The 17,968-nt window shown below is 49.2% G+C and overlaps 1 protein-coding gene across 21 annotated transcripts in view; it reads left to right on the top strand.

Annotated features, from left to right (window-relative positions):
• Nucleotides 1-17,968, top strand: part of SCMH1 (Scm polycomb group protein homolog 1) — a 113,307-nt gene that overhangs the window by 35,309 nt on the left and 60,030 nt on the right. For all 21 annotated transcript variants that reach the window (XM_043506215.1, XM_038377333.2, XM_038377346.2 and 18 more), the window contains 3 exons: nt 338-572; nt 8,923-9,011; nt 10,416-10,659. In XM_043506215.1, the coding sequence (XP_043362150.1) occupies nt 338-572; nt 8,923-9,011; nt 10,416-10,659 (568 nt within the window). The remainder of the gene's footprint in view (nt 1-337; nt 573-8,922; nt 9,012-10,415; nt 10,660-17,968) is intronic.

Consider the following 17,968-nt stretch of genomic DNA (forward strand, 5'->3'; position numbering starts at 1 on the left):
TGTTTTATTGTATTTTAAAAGCAAAGGACAGTCTGTGTGTGTTTGGGGGCTGTTAAATAGCTCCTTTGTGTTATGCTGGTGGATGTCTCAGATGGGGCAAGGCCCCAGAAAAGGAGCTGGCTCAAGGTGAAACTTGTGGCGAAAGGCGATAGATTGTGGGTGGCTGGGTGCCAGGGCCTTCATTCACTGAGCTCTCCTTGCTGCTCTCTGGCACCTGCTTCAGCACTGGCCTGGGGGGCACTGTCCATCCTCAGTTACCAGGAGCAGTGGGGCTTGGGGCTGGGGTTCTGGGAAGGAAATGGGACATATGTGAAATCCTGGCTCTTGTTCTCTGCAGTCGTACACGCCGCCCAGCAATGAATTCAAGATCAGCATGAAACTAGAAGCCCAGGACCCCAGAAACACCACCTCCACCTGCATCGCCACTGTGGTGGGTCTGACAGGCGCACGGCTGCGCCTGCGTCTTGATGGCAGTGACAACAAGAATGACTTCTGGCGGCTGGTGGACTCTGCTGAAATCCAGCCCATAGGGAACTGCGAGAAGAATGGAGGGATGCTGCAGCCCCCTCTGGGTGAGCGTGAAATCCTGTCATCCGGCCAATGGAAAACAGCCACAAGCTGTGGGGAACCTAATACCCTTTTTGCTTTCCCTGCTCAGTACAGGAAGGCATGGACTGTACTCGCCTGCCGGGGCTTGTTTCACTGTGTATGCTTACCAAGGGGCTGTCTCTAATCTGACTTTCCTCCATGCAAAAACAGATGGGTTCTCCCACAATGCACTGGGAATCAGAGGGGCTCAGTTTACTGAGGTACTAAGAACCATGGGATATGACCAGAAGTCTTAGCACCTCCCACAGGTGAGTGGAGCACCAGTGCGGACTCACTGACTCATGTGGCTTTGCAGTGTGGCTGCTCACACCTGGGCTATGCCAGCCTGGAGACTTAGCCCCATGTGCAGATCACGTGAGTGAATCTACTGTGCAGACATCCCCTCACTCCCCCCAGCTCTAGGATGGCCTGACTTTGGCCCACCACCTGTGGTCCCGGTGAGCTTCGTGCTTGGGCGGCCATGCAGGAGAGATTCAAATGCTGCCCAGCTGGTTAGAGAGCACACACAGCCAGCAGCATGTGTTTAGGTGCCCCTCCCCCGACATTGTGTCATCCTGCAGCTACTCCCGGGACCCTCCTGCTGGCTGTGCAGAGCAGGGGAGGAGGGTGCTGATGTCAGAGTGTCCCCTGCCCCTGCACTCCATCTCCGCAGAGCAGGGCAGAGGGGACAGCCTGGCTCAGGAGGACTTGGAACGTCTGAGGTCTGAATGGTGAGTGGCTGAGTGCCTTTTTTAAAGAGACAATGCACTGTTTCTGAGATTTCACCAGCAGCCAGCTCACACAGTCTCTCTCTGTCTCTCCCTCCCTCTGTACCCCATCTCTGAGGAGGGGAGACAACAGGACTCAGGACAGATCAGAAGAGCTTTCAGTGAATGTCTTAAAGAGGCAACATACACAAACACACCCACTCTTACGCTGTGTATCTCACTCACCTCCCAACACATACTTGCATTAATGTTGTTGTTACTTCTTGGTACTTTCTGCAATGCACATATATGCTTTGTAATTTTATTCTTTCAAAGTGTATTATTTTAGGGTTTTGACTGATAATGCTTTTCATAATTTTTATTTCTCTCTTGCACTTAAGTTTAATTCTTTGAGTAGTGATTTCTAAAATGCCTAACTTGTCCCGGCTGGAGGGAGTAATTATCCCTATGGTAACTTTTAAAAAATATATATTATATCTAGGTTTTTTTGTTTCTACTGGTGGTGCACATCCACACATACCTCGGTGCACATAACAAAACTTATTCCGCACCTGGATGGAAAAAATGAGAGGGAACATTGATGCGAGTGGTGGCCAATCTAATTTGCAAGTCGGGCTCAATGGGTGGTGATCAACGGCTCCATGTCTAGTTGGTAGCTAGCATCAAGTGGAGTGCCCCAAGTGTCGGTCCTGGTGCCAGTTTTATTCAATATCTTCATTAATGATCTGGAGGATGGCGTGGACTGCGCCCTCAGCAAGTTTGCAGATGACACTAAACTGGGAGGAGAGATAGATACGCTGGAGGATAGGGATAGGATCCAAAGGGCCCTGGACAAATTAGAGGATTGGTCCAAAAGAAATCTGATGAGGTTCAACAAGGACAAGTGCAGAGTCCTGCACTTAGGACAAAAGAATCCCATGCACTGCTACAGACTAGGGACCGAATGGCTCGGCAGCAGTTCTGCAGAAAAGGACCTAAGGATTACAGTAGACGAGAAGCTGAATATGAGTCAACAGTGTGCCCTTGTTGCCAAGAAGGCCAACAGCATTTTGGGCTGTATAAGTAGGGGCATTGCCAGCAGATCGAGGGATGTGATCGTTCCCCTCTATTGGACATTGGTGAGGCCTCATCTGGAGTACTGTTTCCAGTTTTGGGCCCCCCACTACAAGAAGGATGTGGAAAAATTGGAAAGAGTCCAACAGGGGGCAACAAAATTATTAGTATCAGAGGGGTAGCTGTGTTAGTCTGGATCTGTAAAAGCAACAAAGAGTCCTGTGGCACCTCATAGACTAACAGATGTATTGGAGCATAAGCTTTCGTGGGTGAATACCCGCTTCGTCGGATGCATGTAGTGGAAATTTCCAGGGGCAGGTATAAATATGCAAGCAAGAATCAGGCTAGGGATAATGATGTTAGTTCAATCAGGGAGGATGAGGCCTTCTTCTAGCAGTTGAGGTGTGAACACCAAGGGAGGAGAATCTGCTTTTGAATCTGCGAGCCATTCACAGTCTGTGTTTAATCCTGAGCTGACAGTGTCAAATTTGCAAATGAACTGAAGCTCAGCAGTTTCTCTTTGAAGTCTGGTCCTGAAGTTTTTTTAAATCTGCTATTGTGTGTCCAGGGAGGTTGAAGTGTTCTCCTTCAGGTTTTTGTATATTGCCATTCCTAGTATCTGATTTGTGTCCATTTATCCTTTTACGTAGGGACTGTCCAGTTTGGCCGATGTATATAGCAGAGGGTCATTGCTGGCACATGATGGCATATATTACATTGGTGGACGTGCAGGTGAATGAACCGGAGATGGTGTGGCGGATCTGGTTAGGTCTTGTGATGGTGTCACTGGTGTAGGTATGTGGGCAGAGTTAGCATCGAGGTTTGTTGCATGGATTGGTTCCTGAGTTAGTTACTATGGTGTGGTGTGTAGTTGCTGGTGAGAATATGCTTCAGGTTGGCGGGTTGTCTGTGGGCGAGGACTGGCCTGCCTCTCAAGGCCTGTGAAAGTGAGGGATCGTTGTCCAGGATGGGTTGTAGATCATTGATGATGCGCTGGAGAAGTTTTAGCTGAGGACTGTATGTGATGGCCAGTGGAGTTCTGTTGGTTTCTTTCTTGGGCTTGTCTTGCAGCAGGAGGCTTCTGGGTACATGTCTGGCTCTGCTGTCTGTTTCCTTATTTTCTTGTGTGGGTATTGTAATTTTGAGAATGCTTGGTGAAGATCTTGTAGGTGTTGGCCTCTGTCTGAGGGGTTGGAGCAAATGTGGTTGCACCTCAGCGCTTGGCTGTAGACAATGGATTATGTGGTGTGTCCGGGATGGAAGGTGGAGGCATGAAGGGAGGCATAGCAGTCAGTGGGTTTTCGGTAGACGGTGGTGGTAACGTGACCGTCACTTACTTGCACTGTGGTGTCTAGGAAGTGTACCTCCCGTGTAGATTGGTTCAGGCTGAGGTTGGGTGGGGTGGAATTCTTCCAGGGTTTCCTTCCCATGGGTCCAGATGATGATGATGTCATCAGTGCAGCGTAGGTAGAGAAGGGGCATGAGTGGACGAGAGCTGAGTAAGCGTTGTTCCAGGTAGCTATCCTGAAGCAAAAAAACTTCAGGACCAGACTTCAAAGAGAAACTGCTGAGCTTCAGTTCATTTGCAAATTTGACACCATCAGCTCAGGATTAAACACAGACTGTAAATGGCTCGCCAACTACAAAAGCAGTTTCTCCTCCCTTGGTGTTCACACCTCAACTACTAGAAGAGGTCCTCGTCCTCCTGGATTGAACTAACCTCGTCATCCCTAGCCTGATTCTTGCTTGCATATTTATACCTGCCTCTGGAAATTTCTACTACATGCATCTGACGAAGTGGGTATTCACCCATGAAAGCTTATGCTCCAATATGTCTGTTAGTCTATAAGGTGCCACAGGACTCTTTGCCGCTTTTAAAAATGATTAGGGGGCTGGAGCACATTATTTTTGAGGAGAGACTGAGGGAACTGGGATTATTTAGTCTGCAGAAGAGAAGAATGAGGGGGGATTAGATGGCTGCTTTCAACTCCCTGAAAGGGGGTTCCAAAGAGGATGGATCTAGACTGTTCTCAGTGATAGCAGATGACAGAACAAGGAGTAATGAATGATCTCAAGTTGCAGTGGGGGAAATTTAGGTTGGATATTAGGAAAAACTTTTTCACTAGGAGGGTGGTGAAGCACTGGAATGGGTTCCCTAGGGAGGAGGTGGAATCTCCTTCCTGAGAGGTTTTTTAGGTCAGGCTTGACAAAACCTGGCTGGGATGATTTAGTTGGGGATTGGTCCTGCTTTGAGCAGAGGGTTGGACTAGATGACCTCCTGAGGTCCCTTCCAACCCTGATATTCTATGATTCTACTATTAAAAAAATCTGTGAAACACAATATACTCTTCTCACGCCATCAGCCCTTCTTTCTCTTTCCATCATGTTCAGAGCATGGTCATGAGCCATAGGATGGAGGGTGCTTTATTGGACCCTTTCACTTGTAATGTAGAGAATAACCAAGAAGAAGAATGAGAGTCCAGCTCAGTCATTGCTCCTTAACCCACAACGCTTTACATTTACTTTCTGGCTATCCAGGCATACTTGTGCCCATGCACTAAGGGCCAGCACAGAGAATTGGGTATCAAGTATAGACGCAGGCTGGAGCACCAGCTGGATGTGTTTAAATTACTCCACTCCTCTTAATTAGGGCTTCCTGCTGGGCAGTAGACTGACCCAGTTTGAGGCCATTAAAAGGGAAAAAAACACACCTGCTTCAAATAACTCTGTCCTGTCTTGAATGAAAGTGACACACACAGCATTTCATTGTTGTTTAAAATTTTATTTGGATACAGTTATATAAATGGCCTGTATATTCACCTTTTCTTATCTTTCAGTTAAACAACACTTCACTCCTTAGCAGTGGCCAAATGGGTGTCCAGTGAGCCAAACTGATGCTGACTCTGTCCCAATTAACTTGATGCTATCATTCAGCTGCCAGGTCCCCATGCAATATTTCTGTAAAGGACCCATCCAGTTAGTATGTCCCTGTAGAAGTGCATTAGGCTGAGCAATGGTGGAGGATGAAGGATTTGCATATTAGACTCTGTGGTGGAGACCATTTCCCCTAAAGCCCCTCTGGAGGGTCAGGTGGACATACTGTGTAGGCTGTCAGCTAGCTGTGACTTGGGAATGGGGAGCAAAAGAAGAGGGATCTTGGCAGGGAAGGGAGTGGTGTGGGATGGAAGCTGCACACCTTACCATGTGAGGGTATGAGAGTCCTAGATCATTGCCAGCGCAGGGCACTGTGACTGTGGGTTCCCCAGACCGCACTGATGTGCATCTGCTGAGGATCTGGCCCTAAGAGTCCCTAACCTAGTTCAGTGCAGAAGACGCTGGCATGAGAAATCTCAGTCCTTTGATCACAGCCACCTTTTCTCACTTCATTCAGCTGAGCCAAAAAACCTGTATGGAGTTACTTCCTACACATCTCTGGTGAAGCCAGAATGAGCCAGCTTTGGAGAACCTTTGGGTGTTGAAATGGTCCCAAACTTAAACTTTGTAGTATACAGTGTAGAGGCCCAGGTCTGGCTTACTAGCTGGACCTCATGAGTCCTGTTGCCTTGTCATTTCCAATGGGTCATAGCTGTTAAGACCTGCCTGCTGAGATGGGGACTCAGAGGGTGAGGTTGAGAGGCAGTTCACTTCCTCCAAATACTTGATAACAAATTGTATTCTGGCCTCTATGGATCTTCCTGCCATGAGCAAGCTGATCATTTCTGATGCATTGCACCTCTCCCACTGACAGGCGAGTCAGGATCTGCTACGTCTGTCAACATTTGATTGAGCCACATTTTTAAAAAATGAAGTACCAGCATTGTGCCCATAAAATTTGCTGTTGCCCGCCCACAGTAGGGAGCCCGAGACAAGGTGCTCACTCAATAGGGGCAGCTGTATCTTGTGCGTGTGCAGTTACCTGGGCATACCCACATGCATATTTAGCATATAAAGCCCAAGGGTCTGTTTTGAAAAGTTGGTCCTGACGACAGAGGTGTTTGTGCTGTTCCTCGGTCTGCCACCAGAGGGCAAAAAGAGTAATCACGTTACAGACTTGCAGCTTGTCTCACCTGGTAGGTAGTTTGAAATGGATGTGGAGCATCTATCGTGCTGGGTCATGATGGGACAGTCCCTGTCACTGAACTGGTTACCCTTGTGATCTGTCGTAGAGACAGGGTTGGGGACAAGAGATGGCAGATAGTCTCCCCCACCCCCTTATCTGCTGATCTCTCTTAGCCCAAGTACAGATAACAAACCACACTCCTGAGCTGCTGGCCCTCAGCTCCCTCCCGACAGAGCACCAAAGCCTGGCATGTGTATGTGACACTAAATGCCAAGTCTCTCACTTGGTGTCTTTCACGTCTACAGAAGCGCCATTGTTCAGCTGTTGTTTCTTGGTAGCATGAGTAGAAGCTGCTGCTTGCTGGTGAACTGGAGGCTGGGGGGACATTCTCCCCTTTCCCAAGCTCACCCGACTGGCTGGTTTTCATGTTCTGTTTCCAGGGTTTATGACAGAACTGCGGAGATCAGTGGTTTTCAAACTGTGGGTCGGGACCCCAAAGTGGATCACGATCCCATTTTAATGGGGTCCCCAGGGCTGACATTAGATTTGCTGAAGCCGAAAGGCCGCGAGCCCCAATGCTGGGGGCCAAAGAGCAAGGACTTTGTCCTGGGAAGGTGAGGCTCGGGCTGTGGCTTTGCTCTTCCCCCAGGGGTGGCAGGGCTTGGGTGGGCTCAGGCTTTGGTCTCTTGGAGTTAAGTAATAATTTTTTTGTCACATGGGGGGCCGTGGTGCAATGAAGTTTGAGAACCCTGGAATAGATTTAGCTTGTTGGGACATCTCTGACACTTGGGACCTGTCTACAATGACAAAACTTCCCCCCGTATTCCTCACTGCTGCAGCTCCCAGGGAACTGTCTGTGGAAATCCAGCCCCAGAGTTAACTTCAAAATGCTATAAGGATTTAAAGGGCAGCCCTTTGCCAAGCATCAGAAATTGACCTTTTGGAGCTGAGGTGCCAAGCTGTCAAGCCAAGGCACTGGCACTGGCCTCCTTTTGTGAGCATGCTTTCAGGGTCTGCACTTCCTGTAGCTGCCCGCTTCCCACTTTGCGTTGACGGAATACCCATGGTAATGGGCTAGCAGAGGGGTGCTCCCTCACACCATATCCTAGCACAATTTCTGTCACCTCCATTTTCTTTCTTGTCCTTTGTTGTTTTTATTCCTTCTTGTTTTCTTTTCTGTGCTTTCCCAAAGAGGACTGAGAGCCTGTCCTTTCTGGGATCGATAATGTCAACCATTAAAAAGAACAAGCCTTGTAGTTCCCCTTCCTTTCCCCCTTGTGGTGCTGGCACGTGTGGGGTGGGAAGCATTGATTGCTGGAGTTGCTGTTCAGACATAATGCATTTTCATACTTGGTAATAATTTAGCTTCTCAGGTACAGACCCATGTAATGAGGAATCATCAGCACAGGTGCCGACTTTCAATGTGCCGGGGGGTGCTTGACTCCTCGCTTTGCCCCAGGCTACACCTAACTCCGCCTCTTCCCACCCCTTTGCCCCCTCCCCTGAGTGTGCCACTTTCTGACTCCTCCACCCTCCCACGAGCCTCAAAACAGCTGATGGCGACAGGCGGGAGTCGCAGGGAGGGAGGGGGAGACACTGATCAGCAAGGCAAGAAGGTGCTGGAGGGAGGGGCGAATGCTGATGGGGGGCCTGCCAGTGGGTGCTTAGCACCAACCATTTTTACCCCGTGGGTGCTCCAGCCCCAGAGCACCTGTGGAGTCGGCACCTATGCTCATCAGTAACACGTGGAAACCCTCTTTCTCCTCAGTATATCCCTCTGCTCCCCAGAAGCCCCTTCTTCGTGCTTCCATGGGCATTCCTGATACTCAGGTGCCCAGCATGGTATTGGTACCAATTGCTGTCACCATCTTGCCCAGCCCAGCTCCTACCTATGCCTGTATCTTAGCTGCTTGTGACTCACCGCTGTGGGTGAAAGGTCAGCAAGGAAGCTGCTGGCCTCCATAGGATGTGTGTATGCACCAGGGATAACGTCATGGGCCTAACCCTGTCCTTGCCCATTAACGTCTTCTCTGCATCCAGTTGACTGCCATGTGCAAACACTAATTCCATGCAGAGTGCTTTGCCAGCAGGGCCAGGGCAGGGGCTCCTGAGGGCCAGACAGGAGAGGGAGTCTCTGCAGTAAGCCAGGGAGATGTCACAATAGATGAACCAGTGGTCAGCATGGTGCAAAGGCAGAGCTGCCAGAAGGTCAGGGGCTTTTATTACAATGAACAAAGTCGCAGCCATGTTTGATTGTTTCCAAGTGGGGAGCAGTGGCTGACATAATCCAGTTTACGTAAAGGGCCATTCCTAGCTCTCCTGTGTTCAGAGGAATACGCTGGTGGATCTTAAGGTGCATGAAGGCTGTGGCTGGATGAATAGTGTGGAGAGGGTGTGACATGCAAGGTGTTCATCAGAGCAACCTGAGTTCTGCCTTACCCAATGGGCCCTGCCGATTTTTAATCGTCTCCCATCTCTGCATCTGTTCTGCAGGTTTTCGGCTGAATGCCTCCTCTTGGCCCATGTTCCTCCTGAAAACTCTGAATGGAGCAGAGATGGCTCCTCTCCGAATTTTTCACAAGGTATCGTATTGCATGCAAAGGGCTCCCCCTGCCACAGGGCACCCAGGCCAGCTCTGTGCTCTGCTCTCTGGTGTGTAGTGCAGTTAGACACCTGTGGTTGGCCCGTGCCAGCTGGTTTGGGCTAAGAGGCTGTTTAATTGTGGTGTAGACATTTTGGCTCGGGCTGGAGCCCGAGTTCTGGGGCCCTGTGAGGCAGTGCTCCAGTTTGGCCAATGAAGAAGAGTCCCAGTGAGACCTGGTGAATCAGAGCAGCCTGAGTGGGAGTCAGGGGCAGGTGAGAGCTGCCAGGGGACTGTGGAAGGTCTTAGAAGAAAGCAGAAAGTCATCCCTGGGAGAAGGCTGCAGACAAGGAGAGCAGCAAGAGAGTTTTGCTAGCTGGCATCCCCAAACCAGAGAGCTGAAGGCAGGGGGAGGTGCCTACAACTTGAAGCCGGAGAGGGCTAAAGGCGGGGGAGCTGTGGACGGCTTACCTGCTGACGTCTCCATGAGAGAGCTGGGCCCAGAGGAGCCTTGAGAGGGACGGGCCGTGAGGGATGCTCCCAGCAGAGAGGCTGGGGGAGGTTCGCCCTGGGAAGAACAGGGGTACAGTCCAGAGGGAAGGCCTGGGGTGGCTGTGCTGGCAGAGGGAAAGAAGAGGGCTGAGCAGTAGCTTAGATGTGACTGAAGGTACCAGAGTGCGATGTGGAAGCAGAGAGGCAGGCAGGGTGCCCACTGGGAAGCGCAGGTTTTTAAGGGCTATATACACTGAGTGTGGGAATTGTACTATGGTTGGGATTTTGTTGGGGATTCAGAGAACAGTGTTTGGGAATAAAGCAGCCCCAAGGAAGGGGGATGTTTAAGCAAGAGAGCCTGAAGTGGATGTACTGGGAAGTCTGAAAGTGGGGCTGCCTGTGACACTTTCTCGTGTCAGTGTGCCGCTAAGGAGCTCTCACAGGGTAGCTACATTCTGTCACCCAGTTTGTCTGGTCCTGAGTGCAGCAGGCACAGGGTGCCACAACTAGAGGCCTTGCCTTTGCTCCTAGAGGTGCATGTTTTAAACCAGGGGCCAAATCCAGCCCTGGTATAAGCTGGAGCCACCTCCTTTATCCTCTGACATGGGGGGGAGGGATAGCTCAGTGGTTTGAGCATTGGCGTGCTAAACCCAGGGTTGTGAGTTCAATCCTTGAGGGGGCCACTGAGGGTTCTGGGGCAAAAATTGGGGATTGGCCCTGCTTTGAGCAGGGGGTTGGACTAGGTGACCTCCTGAGGTCCCTTCCAACCCTGATATTCTATGATTCTATGAATTGGTTTTGGCTCCATCTAGCCCTGCTCTTGTGATGACGTAGGCAGGGGATTAATCCAAGCCCAGCAGACACCAACACACACTGCTCTTTTGTAACCACCTTTCTGAACCCTCCCCTGTAGGAGCCACCATCTCCATCCCAAAATTTCTTCAAGACTGGCATGAAGCTGGAGGCAGTGGACAGGAAGAATCCACACTTCATCTGCCCGGCCACCATTGGGGAGGTGAGAGGCTCTGAGGTCCTCGTGACGTTCGATGGCTGGAGAGGTGCCTTTGATTACTGGTGCCGTTATGACTCCAGGGACATCTTTCCTGTTGGCTGGTGCTCACTGACAGGAGACAACCTGCAGCCCCCTGGGACAAAAGGTAAGGACCACATCTCATCTCAGCTTCCTTGTCTGCTCAGCGCCTGCAAAGCACAACAAAGCAGACAGGGACTGGCAACTATGAGTCCTGCATTCTGTTCCTTGCTCTGCTACAGACCTGCTATGTGTCCTTGGGTAAATCCCTGCCCTCCACGTGCCTCAGTTTCCTCACAATATGGAAGATATTTGTTCCGCTCCTGGGGCTGATTTGAAATCCTTGATGGAAGGTGCAGAGGAGTTTTGCATCCTTCCCTGAGAAGGAGATTATTAGCAATCACTATTAACAGTAACAATATAGTGGAGGCTAGAGAGATTTGGAAAGCAGGTTTGTAAGTCCCAGCTATTCCTGAGGAGGAAAGGATCAGATGGCGATGCTGAGTGAGATTACTCAGATCTTCACCCCTCCCGAGATCCCTCAGAACCTGTCCTGCCTCTTCAGAAAACACAGGGTCCCTGGTGCCTTCCATCCAAACTGGCAGCCCTGGGATTGCTGGGAATATAGCAGGGGGATTAGGGTCACATGGGAGCTAGGCCCATCCTAACTGAAAGGACTCTGCTCCCTACAGGAAAAGTGAGGAGGCGAGGGAGAGGCCCATCCCGGGGCAGTAGCACAGTGCCCACTGTTCATGGTTTTGGGAGCATTGTTTTGCCTTCCCTTAGGTTATGCTGTTCACTGGGGGCCTGGAAAAGGCAGGTCGTGCTGAGACGAGAAGCTGCCTGCTTCTCCTCCCTGCCCCCAGCAGCCTTGTCTGCCGTAGGTTCGGAGGCTGTGACCCTGCGGCCGTGAGGGTGCCCCATAGTCTGGAAGCTACATGGGGGCTGTTGAGGTGCTCTAACACCTGTGTGTCTCCCTGTAGCTGGAACGGCCCTAAAGGATGAAGGGTTGCCACTCTCCCCAGCCAGGGCCATTTGGCAGGTTCAGCGATAACCCTTCAGTGCAAGGCAGCAGCTAGATCAGTAGGTTGTTCCTTTAGCTCCACACTCCCCATCATCTGTGACATTTGAAGCCAAGGATATTGCTTTGATGGACGCCTTCCCTGTTCTTAGTGCCGCACAGCTAGGCGGTCCTCCCAAAGACTGATGAGCTGAGATCGCCTCCACTTTGCCTAGGAATAAAGGCAGATGTGAACTCCCCTTGGATTAGGAAGATGCATCCGGCTGAAGGAAGCTGAAAGGCACTCTTTGTTTACCTTGGATCTCGGCCTCCAGTATAGTTAACTGTTGTGCTCCCAGCCTCCCCCTTTCTCCCTGCTGTTTGTTTGTGTTTCGACTGCTGCCTCTCCCTACACTGTCATCTTACACTCTTTACAACCAGTGCTCAAGCTGCCCAGCAGGAGGTGCTCTTGAGCCAATGTGATTTACCCAGCCCCTTTGAGATCTGAGCTCCAGCCAGATTCACAGTACTTCTCTGGTACATGCAAATGGCTGAAATCCTTGGCTGGAGGCTTCTGTTCCTTGAAGTTACCTAGGGGGCTTTGAGGATGATTTCATTGCAGTGGGAATTGATTCTGTGGGAGCTTCTCATCTGCTCAGCCTGGGTAACTGAGTGCTCCTTCAGACCTATCTGTGCTGAGGGCTGGGAGGGAAGTGGAGAGACATCCAGAAATGATACATGTCCAGGGGAACAGTACTGTATCATTGGGAAGCATTTGCCTACCTTAGTTAGCAGGTAGCTGTGACAAGCTTTCCCTCTTACATTGATCTCAGCCAGGTGCTAGGCATAGGAGATCATAATGAAGAGCTCCCATAGAATCAGGAGAAGAGGGGTGCTTCTGGATGTGATATGAGGACAGTGGTCACTCCTGTCCTGCCCGTACGGTGGGAAGAGCCTCATTCCTGGTAATTGAAAGGAAATTTCCTTGGCTAGTAGCATTTCTCCAGAGAAGTTCAGCTCAGATTCTTCTTGTCACAAGGTTTTCCTTCCCCTCCTCCTCCCTCTCCTGGTGATACTGCCCCAACTCTGTGGTTTTATCCTGAGGAAGGGAAGTGCTGAGGATCCTTTCTTTCCTTCTGTCATTAAATCCCTCACCCCATCTGTTCATTCCTAACAGCTGCCTTCACTTTGGACAAGGAAGGATGAACACAGCTCCCTCCAGAGCCTGTGAATTGCTGCTCCTAAGGAAGCTGTGGGGGGAAGGTTCACCTCAGACAAACTCCAAGCAAATAATATGCCTTTTAATATGGCTACATGTTAAAGGTTATAGGTCTACATCTAGGAACAAAGAATGCAGGCCCAACATACAGGAGGGTTGGCTCTATCCTGGGAGGCAGTGATTTGGGGGTTGTGGTGGATAATCAGCTGAACATGAGTTCCCAACGTGATGCTGTGGCCAAAAGAGTTAAGGCAATCCTGGGATATGTAAGCAGGAATCTCAAGTAGGAGTACAGAGGTTATTTTACCTCTATATTTGGGGCTCATGCAACCGCTGCTGGAATCCTGTGTCCAGTTCTGGTGCCCACAAATCAGGAAGGATATTGATGAATTGGAGCAGGTTCAGAGAATGAGAATGATTCAAGGATTAGAAAACCTTCCTTATAGTGATAGACTGAAGGAGCTCAATCTATTTAGTTTAACAAAGAGAAGATTAAGGAGTGACTTGATCAGTGTCTAAATATCATGGAACCACAAGGGTCATCTAGTCTAACCCCCTGCCAAGGTGCAAGATTTGTAGTGTCTAAACCATCCAAGACAGATGGCTCCAACCTCCTTTTGAAAACCTCAAATGAAGGAGCTTCCACAACCTCCCTAGGCAGTCTGTTCTGTTGTCCTACTCTTCTTACAGTTAGGAAGTTTATCCTGAGATTTAATCTAAATCTGCCATACTGTAGTTTCAATCCATTCAATCCATTCAATCCATTCTTGTCCTGCCCTCTGTGGCAAGAGAGAACAACTTTTCTCCATCTTTTTTTATGGCAACTTTTCAAGTATTTGAAGACTGCTGTTATGTCTCCCCCCAATCTTCTCTTTTCCAAACTAAACATACCCAGTCCCTTCAGCATTTGCTCATATAACTTGCATTCCATCCATTTGATCATATTTGTTGCTCGCCTCTGGATCCTTTCCAGTTTCTCTACATCCTTTCTATAAAGCAGTGACCAAAACTGGACACACTACTCCAGCTGAGGTCTAATCAGCGCCAAGTAGAGTGGTACTCCCGCCTCCCGTGACTTGTAGGCTGTGCCTGTGTTAATGCAACCCAAAATTGCATTTGCTTTTTTTTGCAAAAGCATCGTTTTGTTGACTCATGTTGGTGTTGTGATCCACCACAGCTCCCAGATTCTTCTCAGCAGTGCTGCTGCCAAGTTTTCCCCCACTCTGTATTTGTGCATTCTGACTTTTCTTCCCCAAGTGTAGTACCTTTCATTTGTCTTTGTTGAATTTCATTCTGTTGACAATTGCCTCATTCTCCAGTTTATCAAGATCCCTCTGAATTTTAGCTCTGTCCTCCAAAGTGTTTGCAACCCTCCCAGCTTTGTGTCCTCCGCAAATTTGGTCAGTGTGCTCTCTGTTCCTACATCCAGGTCATTAATAAAGATGTTAAATAACACCAGATCCAGAACAGATCCCTGTGGAACCTCACTTGAGACCTCCTTCCAATCCGACATCATTCCATTAATAGTTACTCTTTGATTGCAGTTGTTTAACCAATTATGTAGCCACTTAATGGTAGTTCTGCTGAGCTCGCATATCTCCAGCTTACTTATCAGATGGGGAATAAAAGTTTAATAGCAGAGAAGGGTATAACATGATCCAGTGGTTAGAAACTGAAGCTAGATAAATTCAGACTTGAAAGAAGGTGTACATTTTTGACAGTGAGGGTAATTAACTGTTGGAACAACTTACCAGGGGTGGTGGTAGTTTCTCCATCTCAGTCTTGATTCAAAAATCGTCAGGGATGTTTTTCTAAAAGCTCTGCTCTAGGTATTATTGTGGGGCAGGTCTTTGGTCTGTGCTATCCAAGTCAGACTAGATGATCACAATGGTCCCTTCTGGCCTTGGACTCTAAGAATGCATGGAAGTCACACACAGCTCAGGCATGGTTTTTTTTAATGCTAGTAACTTAATTCAAGTGTAATCTGTCTGTTCCGATGGCTGCCAGTGGAGGTGGAGGAGAGGCTTTTCCTCGTCATATGGCTCATGTGATTGACCACAGCATGCCCCGACTGCCCCGAGTTCAGCAATGTTTGTTTAGGTGGAGTTTCTGTAGTTGCCGGGGACTGGCCAGCCATACAGAACCAGAACTTTCAGAGGTGGTGACTTGTATATTAAGGTTGCCTAACCCTTTAAAAATGTTTCTGACTGTTTTAAGAGCAATACTTCGTCAGTGTTCAGTGAATGGGGCAGCGGTGCTGGGAGAACAATTGTGTAAACATAATACTGATCGGAAGAGCCTGCTAGGCATTCTCATTCCTGCAGGAAGGTCAGAACTCAAGACTGATCAGGTCTTTCCCTTTTTCCCTTTGTTGTTACGGAGCTTTATAGAATAGAGGGAAACACATTGTATGTACATCATCACTAAAGACCCAAATTTCCTGAAAGAGTTTGTACTTTCCTTTCCTACAGAGAAACGGAATCTGGAGGTGAACTGGTAGGCAGGGAAGAAGAGTTCCTCACCGCAGGGCCTGGATGTTTCACCAATTCTAGTCGTAGTTAATGTCATAGCGCACAAGTGAGATGATACCATACTTCCTAAGCTGCATCTAGGCCATCAAGGTTGAGCGAAGCACTGAGACATATGGAGAAATGGGAAGGGTCATGGTGCCAGCCTATCAGCTAAAATATAATCGGGGTCTTCAGGAAGAATCTGGAAGTGAAGTGCGGAAGTTGTGTAGGTCACGTGTCACTTTTGTAAAAAATATCTTCAGTGTTTTAAGATATTGTTGTATTCCTCAGGGCATGTGCAGTTAGTGTTTCATTTGGTTACTCTAGGATTAATTATGAGGTTAAATTGGCTATAAGATAATTCGCCCTAATGGGCATGGCAAAGTCTCCAAGAGAAGATATGCAGGGACCAACAAGGGAGACGTCCAAAGAAGAGATTTGATTCCACAGCAGTTCTCAGATGTTTGGCGGAAACTCAGTGGCTTGCACAGTCTTTCCTGGTGGTCAGCAGAATGACATTGGTGGGAGAGGATCCCTGGAAGCTCTTTTTCTTTTTCTTTCCCCCTCTAGTGGAGCATGGAATGGAGAACTGCTGAACTAACATGCTCCCAGGGGACAGCACAAGAAAGGAAGGGCCGAACTATGGGCAGGGCCTTGAATTTGATACTTGTGAGGTATCTGTTAGTTCCAACCTCTGACTATACATGAAACTGAGCAACTTGGCAATGATGTGCCTGGCTCTGAAGAAACCAGCATCCCCCATGCAATTGCCGACTGCCTCATTCAGGAGAGGAATGCCAGTTACAGTTAAGGAAGAAACTGTTTCTGATCCGGGGGTGGGATAAAGGGCCACAGACCGGGAGTGAGGAACCGAGTAGAAAAGAGCCCGTGGCCTGATTTATGGAGCACTCAGGTCTGGGCCTGTGGAGTGCCCTGTGTGGTGATGGCTGTTCCCAGCAGAAGCCTCACTGGAGCTCTTTCTGAAGTAAATTCCTGTTTGCAGTCGTCTTTGTAAGGGCCCTCTCCTCTGATGCTTATGCTCGAGTGCCAGGAGCCCTAAACGTGCTTCACACGTTGTTTAGTCACGTCTTGGAGAAGACGGGGGCTGTACAGCAGCTCACCAGAACCCAGCAGGGATCCAGGATGGAGAGCTCATGGCACCCCTCCATAGAGCTCCTCAGGAGCTGCCATGACAGTGTTATCCAGGAGCCCTGCATGCAGTGGGGAGTGGCTCTGAATAAGACAGTCTTTCTCCCGCTATGACCAGGTGCTGGGCATCTCCTTCTCTTACCTTCTGGAAGGCATCTCACATTCTAGCACCTCCTCATGAAACCTTGTCACTACAGCATCACCCCTCCTAGGGACAGCCCCTCAGTCTTTTCCACTGTAAAAGCAGCATTTAGCTTTAAGCCTCGACCACCCCCATCCCCACCCCTCCAGAGGCAGATGCGTATCATTATCCCCACTTCATAACGGAGGAAGCTGTGACGCACAGCTTGCAGCAGCTTGCCCAAGGTCACAGGAGTCAGTATCAGATCATGTATTAGAACTCAGGACACCCTGGCTCCCAGTCCTGTGCTCAGACCATTGGGTCACATCTCCCGCTCTCTGATGCCCAGTGCTTTAGAGAGATGTGGACAAGACCTATGAGAATGCCGCATTATACAGTGCGGTGTTGCTTTGTACCTAAACCTTCTAGACTGGGTCAGCAGTAGTGGAGCTGGTATTGCTGCCAGGGTGGCTGGTGAGGTGGCAATGAAAGTGTTAACTTTGTTGGGGCAGCTCTGAGCTGGAGGCAGTTCTGTGCCTTATCGAGTGAGCTGGAAATTTGAGGAGTGGAGTTTCTGCCTTGGCACAAGCCCAGCTGGCAGAGAAGCTCTAAGCCCAGCCAGGCTGGAGAGAGCTAATAAAGAACACATCCTCTTGGTTACTGTGCCAAGGCCAAGGCAAGTTACAGTGGGTGCAGCAGAGATCCTGGTACTCCAATCAGATAAACAGCAGGCGCTTGCCCTGACTTCCTTTGTTCCTGTCTGCTGTTAGCTGTCAGGGCGCTGCTCCCTCTCTGTCAGACTGGCTGAATTTGAGACGGTCTCGCTCTGCTTACAAAACAAGCAAAAGTTAATAGTTTTAAATAGTTACCATGGGGATATTTTAAGTGGTGCTTGCATGCACTCCCAGACTTGCCATCTGTTGCATGCTTTATACAGTTTTCCCGTAATTCCAGTTGGTGTGCGCTGCACAGCCCTGGTTGGCATTGGTCTGGCCAGCCATTATGTGTTTAGTTGGGAGGCAAAAGCTTCAAGAGGGAACAGGAAACCCTGAACCCCTTGTAGAAATTCACAAGACTCCCTACCCCCTTCACCTTTCACTGCTGCTGTCGTGCAATTTATTTGTTAACTGCTTGGTGGCTTCACGCAGACAGAGATGATGATCAGACTCTCGTGACTAGAATTTCCTCCCAGAGGCAAAGGTAACAGATGCTTTAATTTTTTTTTTTTAATGTTCTTCTCTAGTGTTGCTAAGTTTCTTTTCCTCCTCTTGAGGTTAGGGTGAGTAGGAGGTGGGGGGGCTGGGTGTCTGTGCGGAAGCCGATGAAGATTTGCTATTTAAATAAGGTCGTGTTCTTTTACTGCTTGGTAGAGAGAGAAGAAAAAATAACTTGTGACTGTAGGGCTTGCAGCTGAAAATGAATGTGATTCAGGGCTCA

The sequence above is a fragment of the Dermochelys coriacea genome, chromosome 19, assembly GCF_009764565.3.
Source record: "Dermochelys coriacea isolate rDerCor1 chromosome 19, rDerCor1.pri.v4, whole genome shotgun sequence".
In the NCBI taxonomy this organism is placed as follows: domain Eukaryota; kingdom Metazoa; phylum Chordata; order Testudines; family Dermochelyidae; genus Dermochelys; species Dermochelys coriacea.